We start from the raw sequence: 24,808 nt of genomic DNA, 5'->3' as shown, positions 1-24,808 counted from the left end.
ATACTTATAATGCCTACTATGTGTCTGGCACTGTGCTAAATGCTTTACAAATATTATCTCGTTCAATTTAAGAAAGAAAGGAAACAAGAGAAGGAATAAATTGTCTCTTTTCTAATTATCTACCTAGCGACCTCCAGAGAAAATGCTGTTCTACATAAATGTGTGGGATTTATATGACTTCAGGGAAAATTGATTTCCTAAACAACAGAACCACAGAACATAGCATACAAAGTAAGAGAATATATAAATTGAACAAGCACTCAACCTCCGTGGTCACAGTTACTTATCACAGAAGCAGCAGTAGCAGTAATAGTTGGTGATAAGAATCAGAGACATGCACATATAACATACATAAATACAAGCAATCCCAGCCAAAAAAACAAACCAATATGCTCAAGATATTTGTTGCAGGTTTATCCGACTTGTTACTAAACACATCTTAAAGAGCTCTGCAATGAGTGACACATGAAATTCCAAGGGCACAGAGACAAGATTAGTTGGAATGAGTGGGAGGAACAATGAAAATTACATTAAAAAACAGTGCATTTTCTACTTATGAATAGGAACATGCAGTTTTGCAATCTTTAATGTCAAAACTTATTCATTCCCTCACTTGAATACATTTATTAGGCACATGCCATGTGTAGGCTACTGTGTTAGGCACTAGAGCAGATACAGAGTTTAGAACAGTCCTCATTCCTCTCGAGGCTGTCCCCTAGGCTTCCACCCACTCCAACTAGTACCCTTTGAGTGGAGGGCTCTGCCCAGAACCTCCTTTTAAGGAGGGTAGACAGACCAGCCTTGTCTCCCTTCCTCTACACATTAGACTTTGGACTTTCTAATATTTCCCCTCACTGGGTAGCTTTGCTTCAACAACACCTTCCCACACTGTCCATGACCCAACCTTACTTTTTTCAGTGCCTTTTATGGTTGTCTTCCTCCATTAGAATACAAGCTCGATGATGATATTCATCAGGATGACTGGATATGGCCCAGTTTGATTTGGTTATTTTTTTTTTCTTTGGCTCATTAAAAGTGCCATTCCCTGACTACTTCTTAAAGAGACCTATCCACTCAATGGGGGTTACCTCCCTCTAAGTAAGTAGGTGAAAAGGCAGAGCCTAAAAAGGCCAAGGTCTCCCATTGCATCCTGGGTCATCTCCAGTCATCCTGATGAATATCTGGTCACTGGATCCAGATGGCTCAGGAGGAGAAAGTGAGGTTGGTGACCTGCACAGCTCTCCCTCACTCAAAACAAAGTCAAGTGCAAGTCATGTCATCATTTCTTTGATGTCATGGTCTTCCTTGAAAACGAAGGACGAACACAGCAAGCTCTGTGAGGATAGGGACCTATTTTCCATTTCAAGTTGTATTCCCATCACTTAGCACAGTGTCTAACACAAATGCTTGTTGACCAACTATTGACTGTGATAAAACACAGTCCCTGTCTTCAAAGGGCTTATACTACAGTAAAAGTGGGGGGAGGCAACACATTCAGTGACAATATATAGTAATTTGGCTAATACAGTAGCCTATTCCACCTATTTGCCTGTACAGAAATAAGTTTAATTGGAATGTATGAGAGAAACAAAAGCAATTATTTTAAGAAAGCACTAAACTTTCTATTCCTGTGAATAAGGAATGATAAAACCTGCAAAAGTTTGAGCCTCATTGGAGGAATCTTTGAGAGCCCAGGATCACCCCTGTATCTAAAAGAGATATTAGGAGGACTTGGTGAAGACCCAGTTTTGCAATTACACATGACAAAACTCATTTCATTCATTCATACAAACATTTTATTTCACAGCTATGACATGCAGAGCACTCTCTAGGCACTGGATTAGAAACAAAGTTTAGATAAGACAGAACTTGCCTTCATGGTCCTTATAATTTAGTGGGTTTAGTAAAGACGTATAAAAAAATAATCATGTACAAAAATATGCACATATATGAAAAAGACTTAAAATACCCTCTACCCCAATCTATGTACAAACATTACTAGCAGCTCTTTTTGTAGTGGCAAAGAACTGGAAACGAAGGGACTAGATGTTAATTGGAGAAGAGGTTAGCAAAGTATGATATATGAATGTACTAGGAAATTATTGTGCTATAAGAAAGGATGAAAGGGAAGGCTTTGCAGAAGTTACGGGATTCTTGTACGAACTGATGAAGAGTGAAGTTAGCTGAACTAGGACCACAATTTATATACTAATAACACCATTGTGAAGAAAAATAATTTTAAAATACTTAAAAAACACTGATCAATCAAATGACCAGCAATGAAATAACCAACTGCAATTCCAAAGTTCCAATGATGAAACATGGTAGACACTCCCTTAAAGAGAAGAGACAGTCTTAAGATGCAGAATGAAGCAAACAATATTTTTTCCAAATAACCAGTGTGGGAAATTGTTTTGCTTCACTTTGAATTGTTACAATGGGTTTGTTTGTCTTTTCTTTTTTTCCAATAAAGGAGTAGAGATGGGAGAGAGAAAGGTTTAGAAATAAAGTCCTTGGCTCCCTCCCTACTCTTCACCCTGGCACCCCCACCCCCACCCCACCCCCTGCCCAACTAAGGAGGATCAGAAGGAATGCATGCACACTGAGAATAGGGATTGTTTCATTTTTATACTTGTTTACTTAGTACCTAGTTGCCTGGCACATAGTAGGTGCTTAATAAAATACTTGTTTGTAGATTGATTGATTGATTGAAGGATTCACAGTTAAGTAGGGCAGCTTGGAAAGTTATATGTTGAATTTAGCATGCACTTAGAAAGAAATGCAAGCTCTCCTTATAATCTGTAGTCTCATGTATACCTTTCTTTTATTCTACAGTGTATATGGAAATACACGTTTCATATGGTGTTTGTTAAGTTAAAAATATAAAGACAAAAGGAATTAGAAAGCTGCAAAAACAAAGTGTCATTCAATACATGGGAAAGAATTTGGCCGGTTTTAAAGAAACTCAAATGTTACTTCACTAGGACCTCTACCACCTACTTAATGCTGGAATGTGATGGATTATTTCTAAGAACTAGCTATAACCACTTAGCATAAAGAGTGATTTGGCTTACCATATGGTGGTGGGTGGTAGTTTAAAGGAAAAAACACCAAACCAAAAAAACCCCCCAAAACCCAACCTACCTTACATTATCCAACCATGCAAAATGGACGCCAAATATCACAATCCTCTATCAGCAGACTGAGTGCCAGTACACAATGTGGGCACAGGGTGAAGTATGGCTTCATGTGTTCTAGCTGTTCACTAGCCACCTACGTGAGGTGGGGAAGTGGACTAAAGCCATAATAAAGTATGAGGAGGAAGCATATTTTTGGACCAATCTGATGGAATTTAGGAAATAATCTAATCGTAGAAGGGGAAGGTTTTCTAATACTTCACTGATTTACTTGGTTGAATCAGTTGCTAAGTTCAGTGAGTCCTCGAAAACAATTAAATATGAGTGAAGTAAAGAGTCTTCAATTTGACCCCAAGCATCACAGGGAAGCATCACAGGACTCATAATACAGAGAGGAGTAAGTATAAGACTACCACAGAAGTGGAATTGACTTAACAAACATAAATTCAGGACCTATGATGAAAAGAGCATTTAACTCCGGAGTCAGAGGACTTGGGTTTAAATCCTGCTTTTACTAGCTGTGTAGCCTTAGGCAAGTCACTTAAGTTCTCTAGGCCTCAGTTTGATTATCAGTAAAATGAGGGAATTGGACTAGATTGTGTTATGATACTAAGATTCTACTACGTGCTAGTTGCTGTGGATATAAAAATAAAGAGTAACACAGCCCTGGCTCTCAAAGATCTTCCAATCTTTTTTTTTTAAATTAAATTTTATTTTATTTTCAACTCCAAATTCTTTCTCTTCCCCTCCTGTCCTATGCATTAAGAAAGCAAAAATTAGCAAACAAAAAACAAACATTACAAACATGTAGAGTCAAGCAAGACAGATTTCTGCATTAGAAGTTATGGACCTTAAAATCTAATAGGGAGTATAAGAAGGGAACACAAATAAACATGACACAAGAATGTGAGGGTCCATGGAGAGATGTTGAGGGTCTGAACTATTATGGTGTAGATAAGGTGGAATCACTCAAAGGGGTGATATTGCAAAAGCAAAACCAAGCAGTATTACCAAATAATTGACTACTGAGAGTTAGAGAGAATGAAAAGGCAAAGATCATTGAAGTTTGAGCCTGAGCGCCTGGGAGAATGCTGGTATGATGCTCAGAAGGTTGAAGGGAACAGGAGACAAATGAAGGCAGCTTGAGAAGAGGGTATAGTTAAGTGAAGTTTATTTTAAGATAGGGGAGACCTGAGGATGTTTGTTGACAGAGGGCAGGAGGCAACGGTGTGGAACAGACTGAAGATGAAAGAGGAAGACAGGGAATGAGGGATGCATCAAAGTCACAAGGGAGCAGGGAGGGAAAGAGATTGAGTGCATAAGCAAAAGACTGAACTTTGCCAAGAGGAGGGCTGGCTGCCTAGTTTTTTGAGACTGGAGGCAAGGAAGAAAGAGAGAGGATAGGAAGGGCAGAGAGTAGTTCTGATCAGATAATATTAAAAAGACCTGAAGCAACAATAGAAAGAAACCACCTTCTCTTTTTTACTTCTTCTTCCTTCTACCCATATCCTCCTCAAAGGAGAATTTATAAACAGGACATACACTAATGGGAAAGGAAGGGCAATTCCTAAATTTAATCCAATTTATTCCTCCTCTAGTCTTACTCCTTTCTCTCCCCCTCCAGAAGGCAAGTAAACACCTTCCTCCCTATCTTCCCCCACTCCCTTCCCTCTCTCTCCTTCCTCCCTTCTCTCTCTGTCTTTCCCTCTCTTTCCTCCCCACCTCAGGTAGCACATGAAGGGATGACCTTCAATGGGAAAAGTGAATGGATCATAAAGCTAGAATGCAAAGGTGAACCTTGCTCTTTGAGGGATGTTTTTGGGCTCCCTCTTAAAGACATGCTGTCTTGTTTTCTCATTTGAGCTCAGAGATCTTTGGGACTAGGGAGTTTTGCCTTCAGGATGTTGGAATTTGAGAGGCTCATAAATCTCCTTGTACTAAGAAAGGCACTGGCCTTAGAGTCAAGAGACTCAGACTGGTCCTGACATTTACTAGATATGTGACTTTGGATGGTAAAAAATAACAGTAGCTATTGCAATTTAAGGTTTATGAAGTACTTGCTGGTAATTGTTTTTAAGAACTGCCAAAAGACACTGCGTAAAAGAGCAATCTGGCCTATAATCTGGTGATGGGTGGTAGATTATTATTACATATAATATATCTTGTGTGATTGCATAATATATACATCATATATTATATAATAGATACACTTGTGTGAAGCAGGTGCTACAGGCAATATTATCCCTATTTTACAGAAGAGGAAACTGAGGCTCAGAAAAGTTAAAGGGTATGTTCAAGGTCATATCTAGTAGACAATGGATTCAAATCCACATCAAATTATGTGTTATGTAGTGATATATCAGTCACTATTTAGTTCTGTGATTTTGGTCACACTTCACTTTTCTAGGCTTCATCTGGAAAACAATGGAGATTTTACTAAACGTCTCCTAAAGTGACTTCCAGTTCTGTGATTCTTAGGCAGGTTTTTTTTTCTAATCTTTCCTCTTTCTTCACTTTACCTGACCAGGAATTTCAAAAGACTCCAATTTCTAGAAATGGTACATCAGGAACTTAGGAAGATATGTATGCCTACCCATCTACACCGTGTCTGTGTGTGTGTGTGTGTGCACGCGCGTGCTTGGGAGTTGTCGCTAGAATTTTGTAAAGCTAACTTCTTCATGCAAAGAATTTATCTGATAGGTCACTATAGTTGTCTTTGAATTAAAACTTTCCTTACGTAAGCAATATAAATTTGAATTCTGTGGTCTAGGAAATACAGCCCTATTTTCTGGAAGAAATCTTTCATGTGAATTACTGGTTCTCCCTGTCAAGGTCAAAAAAATTCCAAGATCCCAAGATCACCAGAAAGTGTATAAATAATATGCGTTCACAGAAGGAGTCTTGTTCATAAAAAATAAACAGGTTTGAAATTCCTATCGCTGAGAGGGATATATGGCACACACATTGGTCTCAATAATTATCCCAAATTTTAATGAACTCTAAGGATAACTTTATACAAATATTTTTTCTTTATGAATTAATAAATGAAAAATCATTTACCAAAACACTTAATGTGTGTAAAACATGTTGAGCAATAAGGATGCAAATACCAGAAAGCAGTAGCATCCCTCCCACCCAATGGATGTCATAGATAAGTGGTAGGGTTTGGATATTTCGGTTTGGAAAACATTTGTGCTTTCAACAGAGGTGCAACAGCAGTTCTAATCAGATGAAAAAAAGTCAACATCTGGTGTTTTTTTTTTTCCAACTCAAGTTGATAACTATTGGTATGAAAGATTACAAAAAAGGTAACAGCCTCATCACGTACCTCATTTTCTGACGAACTCGCTGACAGAAGCACCTCCTGAGCATCAAAGAATTCGGAGACTGATTCCGACATAGAGAGCCGGCTCTCATTAGCAGCTTGCTGTGACAGAGGGAGGCTGACATGGATTTGCTCCCCAGGCTACAAAGAAACAAAATGCAAGGATGTCATCTGTTACAGTATTTCAGTGTTGGAACAACATTTCATACAGGTAGGGGCTGGTCGGAATGAAGTACAGCAACTAACTGACCACTTGTTTATAGAAGAAAAGAAAAATCCAGTTTGGCAACAGAGTATATGATTGTTGTCTAGAGACTGGGGATGTCCAGGCAAACCAAACGTACCAGCATGCCTGGGTGTGAATTCTAGTTCTTCTATTTATTATCTCTGTGGCCTTGGGCAGGTCATCTTAACCTCTCCAGGTCTTGGGTCCTTCATTCGTAAAAGAGGCGGTTGGATTAGATCATCTCCAAAGTATCTAAATCCCATAATACTATGAGAATTTCAGCCTAGTCAACTACAGAAAAGCTTATCAGCAGAAGACTGTTCTCACCAGTTCAATGAATTTTTTTGGCCACAGAAACTCATGAATAAATCCACTAAGGCTTAGCAAAGGTATATAGTCTATATCAGTGGGTGGAGTACGTAAACCTATGAAATTATGGATCCTTGAAGAGGGTCCTTCCGCCCCTCTCTTCTCTCTCTCTCTCTCCTTCCTCCCCTCCTCAGGTAGCACATGAAGGGATGACTGTCAGTGGGAGAAGTGAATGGATCATAAAGCTAGAAAACAAAGGTGAACCTTGCTCTTTGAGATGTGTTTTGGGGCTCTCTCTTAAAGACGTGCTGTCTTGTTTTCTCATCTGAGCTCCTAATCTTCATTGCTAGGTACTATATTTTACCAGTAACACTGGAAACATTTCTTTCCTTTTAACCTTATGAATTCAGAAGTATTTGGCAAACTTCAGGTGGGGAATGAACTGATTTTGAACTTCTAGCCAACTAAGATGGAAATAAAATCTTGTTACTGGAAAAGGTGAAAGCTGCTTGTAAAAAAACCCAAAACAACCCTAAATTCTAATGCCTTTATTCTTTCATCATTGAAATTATCCCAAGAGAAGTTTTGTGAAAACTACCGGGGACATCATTAAAAACAAATTCAATCTCAATAAAATTTTAAGATTCATAAAGGGATACAGAAGTACTGATCAGATAGACATTTTAACCTAGATACTATGTAAAAAAAACCAACCCACCAAATAATTCATTTCAAGTTTATTTTCATGTACTCAAAGCTGTTATTTTCTAGAAAATTATTCATATTTGATTGATCTTAGGAACTTACAATATGACACATCAAGCAGTATAAGTTATAAGAAAATTCTAATTAAGCTTATTAATTTTTTTTAGACCAGACTTGTGATTTCATTGACTCAGGGAACTCCCGGTGAGGAAATTCACTCTAGCAATGCAGACCTATGCTTGCTACGTGACTTAAGAGTCTTAAAGAGTTGCCTGGCTCAAAGTTAAGTGACTTACCCAGATCACATAGACAGTATGTCAGAAGTAGGTCTAGGTCTTCCAGGCTTCTAAGCTAGCTATGCACTCTGCCATGCTGCCTGCCCCTCCATATTGAAGAATTATAATGTCAAATTACCCAAATGCAAAGACTATGGGCAGATAGGACAAAATATGATAATAACAAGCATAAGGAGACATGGAGTAAAAAAATCTGCAGGCTAGTGGTCTGAGAACACAATGGACCACCAAAAGAGAAGACAGCTTTACTTGTTAAGCAATTAGTTAGCAGTACTTGTTAAGCAACTAAATGGTAAGGCAAGTTCTCTACTTTCTCAGTTTTCTAGGAAGGTAAACATCTGCAATGAATAAATTAACTGAAACAATCACAATGTGTGATGTGATCACAAGCACATGGTTTTTCTTTTTTTTTTCTTTTTGGGGAAGGGAAATCATGTAATGTACATTATGGATATGAAATCACAGAAAGTGTGATTAAAAATCACAAATTTTAGCTTGGTGCTAAATATTCTCCTTCCTTCATGTCATGTCATCACAAAGTAGACCAGGAAAATGTACTACGCTTCTGGAAACTTAATCTGAATATTCAACTAAAAATGCCTGGTGAACACTTTAAAGAAAAGGTTATTGTGATAGATAACAAAAAAAAATCACAATTTAGGACAGAAATAGAGACAATAAGGCCAATCACATTATCCAAACATCAATACAGCAGACTTAGACAAAAGACAAAGGACATATAAGATGTCAAACACCAAGCCTGTTCTTTCACTCTAAAGAAAACAACTGTCTGCTCCACAGACACTCACATAAGTGACTCAAATAAGTCACATTTTACTAACAGTAAGAAAATTGTTTAAAAAAAAGAAAAAGGAAAAAATTAAGCCATGGATCTCAATATGCTAAACGCTATATAAATCCATCAAAGAGCCAAGTCTTACCTCATCAGGACTAGGAATAATATTGACACTGACAACCTGATCACAAATAACAGACTCTGAATGTATCCGGTTTAAGCGACTCCGTAGCTCAGCATTCTGGTTAAGTGCCTTAAAACAACAGAAATTATACATGTAATTTCAAATTAGTAAGCTGGCATACAATAGAGCAGACACACAGGTGTGGCAGAGACTAACTTCTCAAAAAAGCAAGGGCAGCAAATTATATCACACTCTTCTCTCAAAAGCATGCTAGTGGTGAGAAGGAAATAAATGGCCTAATAAAGACATATTCATTCTTACATGAAATGAGGAGATCTACTATTTAGTACTTAATGCCATTCAGTAAATGTCATCTTGCCACCAGAAAGAATTCCTATAGCTCTAAAGAATGACCCATTTAATTCCTTTTCACCAGAAGATCTAGGTCCAGTATTTTTAGGCCTATGCTACCACCACATATATATTATTTTTTTTCAGCCTCTTTTATGAATGAAGAGCATTAGAATGATCTACTGGCAGTGCAAGTTGGCTCCTTCAATTTCTGTGCCACTTTCCAAAACTCAGAAATTATTTGAATGAAGGATGAACATCTTGGAAATGACTTTGGAATGAAATGCATAAAGAAACTGCCTCCACTGACTGAGGTGAATTTCAGTCTCTTTTAATGAGATGGGCAATGTTTCGGTAACATGAGATACTGCAGCTCCAAGGTCACATTTAGGATATGTAAGGTGATAGAATCATTGCAGGTCAGTCTGTAAGTAGTAAGCTGACCATTGTAAACACACAGATAAACCAGAAGATCAAAAGTTGCCTCCTTATTGAACACTGAAAATGCAGACACTGCTACAAAGAACATAACACAAAAATCTTAACGAATGCCTTAATCTCAAATTAGTTAGAATAATAAACCAAAAGGGACCTTTGAGATCATTTAAACTAAACTCCTCATTTTACAAATGAGAACAATAGGGCCCTGAAATTTAGTGACTTGCCTGAAGTCACACAGAGGCACCAAGTATAGTGTAGACCAAGGTGTGGAAAGCAGGTTTCCAGATTTCCAGGATTGATGAGGGTGAGGGAGGGGAATAGACATTTACGCAGGGCATACTATGTGCCAGGTACTGTGCTAAGCACTTTAAAAATAGCATCTCATTAATCCTTGTGACAACCCTGTGAAGTAGGTGCTGTTATTATCAGCATTGTACTCAATTAAGGAAACTTGTTTAAGTTTCACAGAAACTGTGAAGTTCTGTGCACACAGAAGTTAGTCATTTGCCCAGGGTCATACATCTAGGAAAGGTCTCAGGCTGGAAGGATAGATAGAACGATAGATCTAAGGAAGGAAGGAAGGAAAGAAGGGAAAGAATGAAAGGAAAAGGGAAGGAAGGAAGGAAGGAAGGAAGGAGGAAGGGGTAGCAAGCACTTATTAAGAGCTTACTACGTACTAGGATCTGTGCTAAGTTCTGGACACACAACTACAAACAGACAAGAAAGATTATAAGCTCCTGAAGCTCTTTCTATATTACACTGCAACTTTTCTTTCAGTGTGTACAAGTAAGTGCTTTGGGACTTCACTGTAAAACTACCTGCTACTACATGGAGTTTGGTATAAAGTGGGACCTTCTCTGGACTCTTAACTAGACTGGAATTCCAGGAGCATTATACTATGGACCCCAAAGAGAGTTCAGAGCATTTTACAGTAACACTGATATAATTACGCACACATTTTCTGTTATAAGGAATTATAGTTAATTAGGCTTTGTATTCTGGTTACCTGATTTTACTCCTCTGCCCTAGAAATGTAGGAAAGAGTTGACACAAAGTTAGAAATGGCCAGGTTTGGGGCATAAAGATAGTGGTTCAGTCAGGGAGAAAAATATGACAGGAAGTGTGTGCCCCACTTTGAGAAAACTGATAAGTACTTGGATGCAAACAAAGTGGTTTGCTAAGATACAAGAAAATAAACCACCAGATTAATTTTCTGCATTTAAAAAGAATATGGAAAATTTGAAGGTATCTGGTTTCCATATTCTTGGAACTTTGGAAAGTAAAAAAAAAAATCACTATGTTTTTCCTTAATTCAAGATAAAATAAATTTTCAGAAGAATTTTAATAGTACACTTTCCCAAAAAGCCTAAGGCCATTTTTCCTGGGAATGAATCCCAGTTAGTTGGGACTCTAAAATATTCTCCTCCTCTCCATGACTTCTGTAATACCTATGAATAAGCTTAGATATTCTTACTCCACTGTAGTCTGAAATATACTGAAGCTGCGCCGTGTATAAAGATCTTTGCAGCCACTATACAAACATACACACATTTACAGAAATGTCTCCGTAGAAAGAGAGTCAATAAAAGATATAGATATGTGGCCTGCATGTGTTTGTATATTTACATATACACACAAAGTTATCTGCTCCCTAGGCACAATTCAAGTGTGCATCTCTAACACATATTAACTATGTAATCACTGAAAAGTCACTTAATCTCTCAGTGACCCAAGCAACTCACTGAAACTACAAGTTTACGGATCTGCACCAGTGAAGAGTTTCTCTATTGGGAAGTACACAGACACAGACACACACAGACACACAGACACACACACACCCCTACAACATCCTTCCCTCCAAAAATTGTGTGTGATTACTGTTGATGGTGGCTATGAACTGAGCCACTAGGTGTGATTAAAATAAATACCCAGCCACCTTTTATCCAAATGGATAATGAATCAGTCATTCCTCAGCTCTACTGAAACAATATGGCTAGCAGCTGCATGACAGATTAAAATGAAACATAAGGAAAAATTTCCCAAGAGTGGAAATCTTAAAACAAAAACCAATCTTAAAGGAAGTTACAGAATCCTCTTCTTTGGAAGTTTTAAGGAGTGAGTTAGACTCTTATCTGCTCTCAGGGATTTAAATGAGGTCTTGCCCTGAAGATGGAGAATATTAGATAATCTCTCAAGGTCTCTTGCAGTAGCGAATGACTTGGATTTTGGAAAGGAATAACTATGTGGAAAATATTATTAGTGATAACATATATGCAGCGGTAGAAGTATAGTTGTTTTTAGATAGCACAGAACACAGAAATAAACATACGGTCACAGGTAGGGCAATCGCAACAGCAGACAGCCTGGCATGCAAACAGCCCAGTTCTGAGTCATTCTTAGACTGTTACCTTATTTTGTCTTGATCACTTACCTCACAGAGCTGTGAGGCTCACTGATGTCAAGTATTAAATGAAACGCTGTAAGCCTCATTTTACAGCTAATCTCCAGCACAAATTCTGTTATTATCACTCACTTAGACAATGCCTAGGGTTTCACTAACATTTTTTCTTTTTACGACTGGTTCCCATGACTCACTTTCGTAACTCTATCCTCTCCCTTTGTAATATTTGAGAGACTGACATTCTCAGAAAAGTGGTGCCTTAATGAATAGCTATCAAAACAAATCAAGAGAATGGAGTCCAGTAAATGAAAGGAATAATGGGGAAGTTGACACCAAGAGTATGGTGTTAAACTATACTGCTGGAAGTGAAACAAAAAAAAGAAAAAGGAAACTGTCTAAGGTAATGTAACACACTGGCAAGTAAGGAAAAGCTATGGTGATGCCATGGTCAATGGTACTGCTTTAAGAGATATGTAATTCTTAGGCTAATCATCTGATCAAGTAGCATGGCATTTACAAAGAAAGAATCCTTTATTCAGCCCAAATTATGAACAAGATATTACAAACAGTCAAATGCTGGGCTGATGAATACAAATCCATTTAAACTACTAAGGTTTGGTTTGCCTCTCCATCAAGCATGCTCATGAACTCCCTCAGTCTGAATACTCAGTCACATCTTGCCTACGTAAACTTTACATGACCCATTAATTTTTCCATGGCTCTTCTCCTGAGGGTACAAACACATGTGATGTCACAACTGCTTCCTTTTCCTTAAAAAAGTTCTGTTCTGAAAGCCTTGGAACCAATACAAATGCTTAAGTCAGCAAAGCTGAACCAGTGATCCCAGATTCTGTCCAGTTGCCCATGTCACTGGCATATTTGCGTAATTTCCATCACTGGGGAAAGAACTACCATATCTACATTTTACTCAATAAAACTTGGTTTCTAAAAGGAAATACTTTTGTCAGATGGGAGAGAGATGGCTTGAAATTTATAATAAAATGAGTTTAGGGCAAAGTTTGCAAATTGAAACCTTTCGGATAAGAATATATTAAGTTCTGGTTCAAAGAAAGTACCTGAAGTGAAAGAATGAACTTGAGACCTCTAAAAATGAGCTATAAGAAGCTATGTGCTAAGTTATTTTATTTTTTAAATACATATTTAATGAAGAAACTTGAAGTTTAACTAAGTTCCCAGGAAAATGGTACTTCTATGTGACTATGCTAAGAAATGATGATGTCTGGAATGGGTTTTTCCACATTGAAAATTTGCTACGCCTACGCTGACTTGGATGGAAAAAATGGGCACTCATTATATGACCGACATTTTTTTTGAGGGGGGAGGCAATCGGGGGTTAAGTGACTGCCCAGAGTCACACAGCTAGGAAGTGACTGAGGCCAGATGACCGACATTTTAATAATACTACTATACATGCTAACTCCTATTGCTGTGTACAGGTCAGATCCTGTGGTCATTTATTCAGAATCAACTCCCCTTGCAGTAAACACAAGCGTGTATGAGTTCTGGAGTCAAAAATAAAACTGACTACAGAGACTAAGATCAGTTTGGTGCAGACAGAGGCTAACGTCAGGACAAATGCTTTATTAGTTGTGCTAACCCAGTAGGACTGAGAATGCTTAAACCTTTTACACGGAGGCCTCTACCTTAAACAGAACATGCAACATGACTGATTTGGAACTTCATCAATCATAAAGAGACACTAATATAAAAGGTCCTTTTCTCCAGGCACAAATCCAGGATCTAACATGATATCAGCCTACATCTCCGTCTCCACTCACATTAGCCAATTTTAAACTTTCAAGAGTATAAGCAGCAGAGTGTTTGTGATAAACGTTCAAATATGCATAAGTGTGGGTACATATACAAACACAAACAATGTGCATAGTCTTTAGCACACAGTAGGTACGTAAGATGAATGTGTAAAATGAATGAAATCTATTAAATATACACACTATTAGTTGTAGGAAAAAATCTTTTATAGATAGATACTACCCCAAAATATCCTGCTTGATGAGTGTAAATCCAAGATCTACTTTAATATTAAATAATATTTCTAATTCTCAAAATGAAAGCCAGTTTCAGGAGAATAAATAACAGGTGTGTATGTGTATATAAATATGCTGTGTGTGTGTGTGTGTGTGTGTGTGTGTGAGACAGAGAGGGTAGTGTGTGTATGTATGAATCTACACATACACAGGATCTAGTGTAGTGTCTTACACATAGTGGTTGGTCAATAAAATCTTTTACAGAGAGCTTATTTAAGTTATATTAGGAAAGGAATGCTTCTTAAAGTACATTTTTAGAGTGACCAAGGTTATAAACAGCTACTTGGGCATGGCAGGTAATAGTTTTGCTGAATATGTAATGAAGAATTTTACACGTTCTTCACATGCTACGTGCTTTATACAGTGATCATGAATTTTGCTACATTGGCATTACTGCTGCTGCTGCTACTACTACTAATGCAGTCATGTTTTGTAAAGTACTTTCCTTACACAACTCATGAAACAGGTAATGCAGGAAATCCTCCCACCTCCATTTTATAGGAGACTGAAGCTCAGGGAGGTTCAGTGATATTTGTCCACAACTACATTGCTAATAAGAGGTAGGACTCAAATCCAGGTCTTCTTATTCCAAGACCAGTGGTTCTTTCTCTACATCATGTTAGGAGACCTTTGAAATACCTGAAGGCTTTCATAATTTGAAAATATATGCCTATATTATTTTAATAAAATATGCAGTTCAAAAAAACTCTGCTGTGTTTAAATGAATTGCAGAGTACAGGATAGGAAAGACAGGGCTTGAATAATTGAAGAAAAAAAAGACTATTAACTTAATATGAACCAAGAGCATCATAAGTTTGCTTTAAAAGAAAAGCTATAAACCTATCGAATCCTAGACTGCATTAATAAAGGATAATATCTACCTACCAAGAAAATTTTTTCCTACTGTACTCTGTTGTAGTAAAAAAAAAAAACCCCAACATTCCTGGTGCTACATTGACAAACTAGGGTCATTCACAGTTCTAGTTATAATAAAATTTTAGAATTAGTATAGGCATAAATATGTATTACCAAGATTTTATTCTTTTATTATATCCTTATCCATCAAAACTATTGGATGAATAACTAAGATATTAAGGAAGGTCTGAGGTGAAAAAAAAAACAACTGGGGAGTTATGCCTGAAGATGAAAGACCAAAGGAAAAAATAGCTATTCTAAAGTCTTTGTAGAGGGGATGTCAAGAAGAAGCAGCCCCATTTTACTTCGGTCCAGAAGGCAGAACTAGAACTGACAGGTGAAAGTTGAAAGGAGGCAGATTTAGGTTTAACACAAGAAAGAGTTTTCTAAAATCTATAGCTGTTTAATAATATCGTGAGGTTATCTTCTGTGGAAGTGATTTCCTTGTTACTGAATTTAAGCAGTACCTCAATAACCATTTGTCACTAACATCGTAAAATTTCTCATTACCTATAGTAGGAGAATGGATAAGACAACCTCCAAGGCCCTTGTGAATTCCAAGCCCCTACGATAATTGCTCTGTCGGCCATTCCAGTAGTAATTATCATAAGATCTGAGAATCTTCAAAGGTGTAAATGTGTATTACACAGACTTTATTTGAACACTTATGATCAAACTTCTGGAAGGATTATTTCCTTTTTAGAAGGACAAAATGTAGCATTAGAATTCAAAAAAAGGAGTGCTTTAATTTGGGGATCATTGAACTACAATCTTGAATAATTTCTTAATTCTTGGAGGGAAAGATGGACCATTTTTTAAAGACTACCATGAATATAACTGTCAACGCACACAAAAAAAGTTTGCTAAATATGGGAAAATTTTTGTGAAACTAACATATGGTCAATGAAGAATATGGCCTGAAAAAGGGTCATATAAATAAAATAATGTTACATAATTTTTGCAGCTGATTTTTAAAAAATGTTATTTGGAAAGATGAGCAGCCATGGGAAAAGGGCTGAAGTCTAATACTGAATTTTTATTAATACTATTCTTGCCAGAATACCTTCTGAGTCCAATCTTATGAGAATTTAGAATCACTATTTCTGAAATAGTGCACCTTGGCCCTACTCACTCTATCATCACCACTCTCAATTAAAGCACCCGATATAACCATCTTTGTTTAAAGAGAATGTTTTCACTGGCTCATCATTTCTCTCAATCATTGCTGTTATCCTTACTCTTAACGCTTTATCAGGTTTCTCTTATGTATCACTCCTTTTCATAACAATCACTGTTCACAGGGAAGAGGGAGCTGTGATATTTCCAGGGGTAGAAAAATGAAATTTTCACTTGTTTGCAAGATGATTACTTTCCCATCTTTCATACTCACTCTACAATCTAAAGAGCCATCCTTATCATCAATTAAATACTGCCTGAGGATCTAGTGGTCATTTGACTATACGCATTCTGGGAGAAACTACAACAAATTAACACTTGTAGAAAAGGTTCCTATTCTGCAGGTGCAAAGTTGGTCACTTTTACTGATCATGCTATAGAAGATCCTTTGAATTTGATGCTCAAAGCGGCAATGTGTAAATTAACTGACCACCCTTGAATTTTATGTGCAGGGACAGTAACAGAGAGCCATAAACAAACCTACAAAATAAACGATGCTGCAGTGGCACCAAATATATTGATGTTTGTCCAAGTCTAAGTTTCGCGGACCAAGGGGAAATATTCAAGCAGAATCTGATATGTATAGGAAGCCACTTACCCAGGATTTGTTTGCTCCATCGCTCTGATCCAAGGCACCAGGAAGTGAACAATATTTTACATAAACACTGGGTTCTCACAGAAAGTTGCATAACATTGAGTTCACACAAGACTTAATTTAAGAGGGTAAATAGATGGGTCAAATGAAGAAAAAGGTAAATATGGATATTCAGATGAAGTACTGAATGGGGTAGAAAAACTCAAAGCACAGACAGTCCAAAGGATTTCTGGGAGGACTTTCAAATTTAATATGCACAATAATTTGATACAAATAAATTTCAATGTATAATGCATTTTGTTGGTCAGTCAGGTCCAACTCTTCATGACCCTGTTTGGGATTTTCTTGGCAATGATATAGAAGGGGTTTGCCATTTCCTTTTCCAGTTCATTTTATAGATGAGAAACTGGGGCAGTTAAGGTTAAGTGACTTGCCCAGAATCACACAGCAAGTAAGTGTCTGAGGTCAGATCTGAACTCAGGAAGATAAGTCGTCCTGACTCCAGGTTGGTGCTCCACTCACTGTGCCACCTAGCTGCCCCTAGGTGTAATTCATATTCATCAGATAACATAACGTTGAATGAGGAGATAGGGGATCTTTTTCTAGGTAGAAGGGAAAGAAATTCTAAGAGAGCAATGACAACTGATTGAGCAAACAGAAAGAAAGAAAAGAATGATAGTTATTTCATTATTTTTCAATATGTTAAAAATATACTAGCTAGGGTGGGGGGAAGAATCTATAAATGAACACTGTATTCAGCAGTACATGTTGAAATGGATAGATATTAAATGCATGACTTACTTATACATTAAAAGCAGAGACTTTAGATCACACTAAAAGTAGGGACTACTCTCACAGACCTTAAGAAGGCAGGTGGCTACCAGGACGGAAAAGAGCAAAATATACTACCAAGTAAGGTTTTATTTTTATGAAAACTTAGGGCTTGTTTTAACACTATTTGAAGAATAAGTGTGCTCTTCTCATTCATCTTTGGCCATGGTAGCAGAATTGCAGATGAAGAAACATTGTCACAGAATCACCTCATGACTACACCCATGATCTGCAGACTCTTTAGTAGGGATGCTTCTGCCCCAGTGGCCCCCATACGTTCAGGGGCAAAGTGACATGCATTCAGAAACAAAGCAAGAACCTACCTGAGAAAGCGATTGTCTGAGTCTTGCCATCTGTGTGCTATGGCTTTGATTGTGATCCTGTTCAGAAACTATCTGTTTTAGTTTTTCTTTCTCAATAGCTATGCTGTTAAAAGCCGACTTCAAAAGGGAGTGCACTGATGGGGAAGGAAAGAAAAAAAAATACAGCCTTTTCAGAAAGTCTAGGAAATACACACACACACACACACACACACACACACACACACACACACATATTTAGCAGTGGCTACAAATGACACATTAGGACAGCTAAGGATATCCTGTTGCTGTGAAGAGTACAATTGATTCTTAATTGCATCAAAGATTAACTGTAAATGAGATTTCTTTTCCTGTGACTAGGGACTTTTTCCATTTCTTTTGACTAGTAATCTAAAATGAATAAAACCTAATTATATGTTACCCTCAAAAGTAAATGTCAGAATATCAATATTTGAGAAGAAAAAGAATAACGCTGAGGCAAAGAAAGGGTTAATCAAAGAGGGAAATTTTAAATTCTAGCATCAGGCAAACTAAAGAAGCGCTGAGTAATTGTACAGTGATTAACACTCAGTACTTAGAAATTACTTAGGAGTGAATGGGTGGCGGAAATAACATTTCCACTACACTATCTATGAACTGTTGGGTGGATTTTAAAATCAATTGTTGCCCAAAGTCAGTCCGTTAACTTGTCAATAAGCATTAAATGCCTATGATGTGCCAAGTACTGTGCTAACACCGGAGGTGCAAAGGCACAAAATTCCCTCCTTTCAAAGAGTCTAATGGGGGAAACTAGATACAAAAATAATGTATAGAGATCAAATGGGAGATATCAGAGAGAAGACAAATAGAGGAAAGGCTTTTTGTATCAGAGAAGGCTTCTTACAGATGATAGGATTTTAGCTGGGACTTGAAGGAAGGCAGGAGACAGAGATGAGGAGAGTACTCCAGGTATAGGGAACAGACTCTGAAAATACTTAAGAGTCTGGAGATGGAGTGCCTAGTGTGAGGACCAGCGAGGAAGCCAGTGTCACTGGATGGGTAGGAAGGGAGTATAGTGTAAGAAGATGAGAAACACGGAAGAAATGTGTCAAATAGACGATTTTATATTTAATCCTGGAGAGAAGAGCCTTTCGCACTTTGTTCTGGAAAGAAGAGCATCATGCTTTCAAGTAGGGAGACATTTGTAGTGGTTCTGTCTCAGGTAGGAGAACAAAATCAACACCTAACTTGCATAACTGATCTAGAACACAGAGTTCTGATGAATGGAGTGCTTGTTTTAAATCAAAATGAAACAAAAGACAAAAAGTCACTTTAAAAAGGAATGGTAAAATCTGTGGATTTCATTGATTTTGAAAAACCAGTTGTTGAGGATTTTTGTCCCTTGTGAATTCACCCTGAAACTGTCCATCAATACCAAAACAGCATGTTTATCTAATTTGCTTGAGAATTCTCAAATATTTTTTTTTCAAAAACAGAGTAGCCCTTAAGCAATTTCCTCATTAAAAAATGTTCTTAATTTTAATAACAAATCTAAGGCTGTTGTGTGTTGTAAAAATGACATATAAAAACAAAAGAATGACATTTTAAAAAATGGCAGCAGAATCTTCTCATCTCTAGCTAGGCATTAGTATTTTATATCTGTTCACAGAGGTCTATTCCAGGGGTGATAAATCTCAGGTGAAGAAATAAGAGCTGTAGGCCTTGATCCAAGAAGCAGCCTTAAAAACCAAATTCCTTCTATTTAATTTTTTAAGTGGTTATTTCTAGAGAATTCACCTAATCATCATGAGAATGTCTTACTTTCTAGGAAGGAGGTTTTATAGACTTACACTTGTGCCCTAGAAAGAAAATGTGTCATTTCAATAGAGGCTTTGGAATTCTTTGGAAAGTGGAATTTACTAAGAGAGTCAGGATTTCAAGGAACTAGACAAAGCTTACTTAGAGCTCTAATCATCTGTCATTCTCCCTTAGCTGTTGGTAAGATTCATCAATACACACCCTCTTGAAGGTATACCTGGGTGCAAAAGGCAAAATACTGAGTGGTTTGGCCAGTCAATTCATGCCACTATGGTAAGGAAAAAACAGCATAGCTGTAAGGGAATAACACATTTAAGCCTCCAAAAGAGAAGTCATTGATGCTTTAACCATGACACGAGGGTCAACCCTGGGCAAAGCTGTGAAGTCAGCAAATTAGCTCCCATTTCTGTGCTCATTCCCAACCTCTGAAAGAATTCCCCTCTGTTTTTCACACTTCAGCTTAGCCAGTTGTCTGTCCAGTCTGCATCTTTGACATTTCACCTAACAGTGCCTCATGCTTCCAAACTGTACCAACTTCCAGCCCAGCCTGAGAAAAGGAAAGTGAAAGGATGTCATTGGGAGGGTTAATTCATAATTAGATGTTACTGATAGCATCTTAATGTCCTTCCTCTAGGGAGAACTTGTGTTTTAAAAGGAGGGTGACGAGAAGTCAGCAGTGTCTTCAAAGGATTGAACCTCCATGATGATTCATTTGTGTAATGGAAATATTACAAAGCTACAGATGTATGAGATTTTGGGGGTCTCTGGCATAACCTTTAATCATACTAAAGGTGTGACTCCTTATTACACACTCATAAAAGTGCTAGATCCAGCATCTAACAGAGCATTTTGCGCTTGACAGGCCTTTATGAAGGAGATGACATTTGTAAAATGCTTAGCATGGTGTCTGGCCCAAAGCAGGAACTTAATAAATGTTAGTTACCTTTTCTTACCACTTCCTAGGTGCTTCTTGAATTGAATGGTATCTAGAAGGAACTTTAGTATTGTATACATGAATTATAGGTGAATTGAATACTAATCTGTTGTTCAGTCCTGTCTGGCTTGTCATGACTCCATTTAGGGTTTTCTTGGCAAAGATGCTGGAGTGGTTTGCCATTTCCTTTTCCAGCTCAGTTTACAGACAAGGAAACGGGGCCAACAGAGTTAAGTGACTTGCCCAGGGTCATACAGTTGGTAAATATCTGAGGCCAGAATTGAACTCAGGTCTTCCTGAATTGAGGCCTAGGGTTCTCTTCACTGTGCCACCCAGCTGCCCTGTATAAGAATTAGTACCTAATAAATAGCAACAGAGAATTATAGGCTTGGAGCAGCTCCTTTATTATACAGATGAGGAAATCAAGGCTAAGAGAACTGAAGTTAATGCTCCAAGTTCTCACAGATTCTAAGAGGCAGAGGCTGAATTTGAACCCAGACCTTTGACTCCAAACCATGAATGAAAGACACTGACTGAGATCATTCAGATAGTGATTTTTAAGTATCTCCTGGACTTCCCATATTGACACTTGGTTCAATCAAAACTGAAACCTTTGATATTTGTATTCTGGGGCCCATTTTCTTTAGTATTCTCTCCCCTGCCCCAAGATCTCTAACCAGACATTCCTATGTTTTAGACAGGGTTCTAAACCATGTAACCAAGGCATTTGTCCTACAAAGAGGAAACACACACAAAACAAACGTGGTTTTTCACTGGGTGTGAAAAATATCCCAAACTAATATAATGCAACTATAAGAGAAATATATTTTCAACACAAGATGACATGATCAAACATATTTTCTGTACTAGTAGAATGAAATGCACTGTACACATATATGTGATAAAAACAAGATATCATTTTGTAAATCAACTAATTCATGTAGCTAGCATTCCTGCCTAAGATGAAAAGAGAAAATGGAAGATTTAATGGCAGAAAGAGGGTCTTTCACTGTGAGAAATATGAATTAACCACCTTTGCCATTTGTGTGCCTTATATATGAGCTTCTATGTTAGTACTCTCTTTGTATACGTACCTACTTTTGCCACTGCTTCTCAGTTTAATTATAAAAGAGTATAATCAAAATTTGTGGACATTTTCTGGCATTACTACTCATGCTTTGCCATTTCAGTAAATGTCTTTGCTTTGAAAAACAAAAGAGAAAGAAGAGAGAGCAAAGCAGTGATGGAGAAAGAGAGAGAAGAGAAAGGAGAGAGTGGTGAAAGAGAGAGAACTGCCAACTCTAACCAAGGAAGACTGCTTTGGGGGAAGGTATAATACAGATCTGCAGGTTACCTTTCTGGGCAATGAGACAGAACTCTTCTTGAAGCTTTGTGTAATCTGTGGAAGTTTCCAGGGGGTCAGTCAGGTGGCTTGGAGGAGTCTGAAATTCAATATCTGCACAAAGGTTGGGGTTGGAGGAATGCAGCCGAACAGGGGACATTGTTGCACTGAAAGGAACCTGCACAGAGAATCCAAGAATTAGGGAGGATATGCATGTCCTCACGCCACCTTCTGACACATATCAGAGGGGACGTTTCTGCACTCTAGACAAAATACAAGCATCTTTTGTGGGCCACAGACTCGGAGGACAACTGCACTCTTCAATTTTAAGGGTCACGGTACTTTCAGGGATTGTGTTTCCGCTACACCTCAGCATTTTAAAAACTATTGGACAGAAAATGAAGAGTGACTGCTGACCAACAGCTAAGGAGAGGAACATGAGCACTGATCATCATTCACAGTGCGATGCACGGAATCGAGTCAAGGGCATTTGGCCAACAGCTGAGAAAAGGAAATCTGACACATCAGACCTTTACTTATAAAATCTGAATTAACAGTCACAACATCAGGTTGCTATATGTGCCTGTTTCTCTTTAGGCCTTGAGAGAGGCTCCTACGCCAAACTGGGCCGCTAGACTCAGGAACATATTAGCAATTCTCAAAGCACTTGCCTTACAATGATGAGACAAAAAAAAATTATTATGGTGGCCCATTGTGTGTGAACAATATCCCAAACTCATATAATACAACTACAAGGAAATATATACTTCAAACACAAGGTGACTTCATCAAGCACATTACACATACAGAATAGAATGAAATGGACTGCATTTAATCATACATGTTATAGCCACACATATATTACTATACACAAATAGTTTCACGTTGCAATAGATTTTCCCAAGGGGCTAGCAGTGCTTCCATAAACAGATTGGCTCCTTGAGCTGAGAAAAAGCACAGTTCCCCTTCCTTTGAAGAGACCTCTTCCTATCACTCCAGATACCAGTACTGCTGCCTGAAGACGAGCTTCGTCATACTTACTAAAAATAAATCAAAACCTTTTTGGAAGGTTGAACCACATATTTCTCTTTTCACCATATTTTCTGTCAATCTCTGCCTAACTCTAATTGGGAAACGGTCTCCAAGAGTTGGATTCCTATTCTTTTCCTCATGCAGAATTTCTTTAAATATTAAAAGGGAAGATGATTCACAAAGGACTTCCATCAATGGTCTGCCAAAACTAACTTCTATTTTTCTCTCTCTTTGTTTACATTTCCACTTAGAATCTAAAAAAAAAAAGGTTTCTCTATTCTCTAGCTTTTCAAAAAGGATGCTATGTGTTGGCCTGAAGATACTTGTTCATCCTTCATTCTGGAAGAGGACCAGTAGCATCATGGGGGATGTCTTTACTTGTACATGAATGTTACTGGGGAGAGAAGGTTTTGGATTTGTGATTTCACTGGGATTAGGGCACTCTCCATGTGGAAAGTCCCTCTCCTGATGAATATTTTCAATTCATTTGCAACTTCTAGTCTCAAAGAGTTGCCTAGGGGTACTTAGGGGTAGTGACTTTCCTTCCTCACACAGATAGCATATATTAGAGGCAGGACTTGAACCAGGGCTTGTATGATGCTGAAGCCAGCATTCCCTATAACATATTGCTTCTCATCTTCATTATAAGTAAATATAACTTCTTTGTTAACAAGTCAGGCAGCTTTCTGACTTCTTAGAAGGACAATGATGGAAGAACATGTATTTCCAAAGGACATAAAATTGAAGTTCGTATTTTACACCAAATATGTTTTCTCTCTGCACAGTCATTTGAATTTTCTTACTTTACTAATGTGAGATTTACAATTTAAATTTTAAGTAAAATATTAAATTAATATGGAATAGATTTTCATTTACAATTTATGTAAATTTATTTCTGTATTCATAAATGTAAAATTTATACACCTTATTTAAGTTAAGCTACACTTTCAGGACATTTTATTATCTTCTTATTATCTGCCTTACCTATCTGCAATCGTTTAGTGGATGCATCACAGAGTCACAAAATCAGGAAGATACTTCAGTCATCATGGAGTCCATCCTATACCTGGCACTGGGATAAGAAGTCATCAAGTGGTCACCCAGCCTTTGCCTTAAGACCTCCAATAAGGTAGGCTCTACTACCTTAAGAGGCAGGCACAGCTGATTACATTGGGGAATAGCTCTCTCTTTCTCTTGACATCAAGCTAAAATATGTCTTTCCAGTCTCCACCCCTGTTCCCAGTTCTACCTTCCTGGGTCAGAAAAGAACAAGACAATCTTTCTTACAATGGAAAATCTTTTAAGTACTAGAAGACAGCTATCAAGTTTCTCCTGAGTCTTTCTTCTCCAAGCCAAATATGGTTAGTTCCTAGAACTGGTCCTGATATGTTATAGACTTCAGACCACTTTCTATTCTGGTTGTTTTCTCTGCATACTCCCCAGTTTGTGAATGTCTTTCCTAAAATGTGATGTCCAGAATTTACTGGTCTGACTAAGGAAAAATACAGAATTTATGTGGAACATAATTATATATGTATGTATATATGTATACATCTGTGCATGTATATGTACATATACACACACATACTTAAGTATAAATTATACCTACGCAGACAAAATTAAATTTCTTCAATTATACTGTTGGAGTATTCCTTTCAAGGGGGACCCATTTAGAGGGATCCTATTACT

General features: G+C 37.6%; 1 protein-coding gene across 10 annotated transcripts in view; it reads right to left on the bottom strand.

The window, feature by feature from the left end:
- OSBPL6 (oxysterol binding protein like 6) overlaps positions 1-24,808 on the bottom strand; it is a 265,398-nt gene that overhangs the window by 29,074 nt on the left and 211,516 nt on the right. For 8 of the 10 annotated variants that reach the window (XM_072612433.1, XM_072612438.1, XM_072612441.1 and 5 more), the window contains 4 exons: positions 22,100-22,265; positions 18,018-18,151; positions 8,940-9,047; positions 6,466-6,603 (listed from right to left, as the gene is read on the bottom strand). In XM_072612433.1, the coding sequence (XP_072468534.1) occupies positions 6,466-6,603; positions 8,940-9,047; positions 18,018-18,151; positions 22,100-22,265 (546 nt within the window). The remainder of the gene's footprint in view (positions 1-6,465; positions 6,604-8,939; positions 9,048-18,017; positions 18,152-22,099; positions 22,266-24,808) is intronic. The other 2 variants (XM_072612440.1, XM_072612442.1) reach the window with 1 other exon arrangement.

The sequence above is a fragment of the Notamacropus eugenii genome, chromosome 5, assembly GCF_028372415.1.
Source record: "Notamacropus eugenii isolate mMacEug1 chromosome 5, mMacEug1.pri_v2, whole genome shotgun sequence".
Taxonomy (NCBI): Eukaryota; Metazoa; Chordata; class Mammalia; order Diprotodontia; family Macropodidae; genus Notamacropus; species Notamacropus eugenii.
This window is presented reverse-complemented; position numbering and strand designations above follow the sequence as displayed.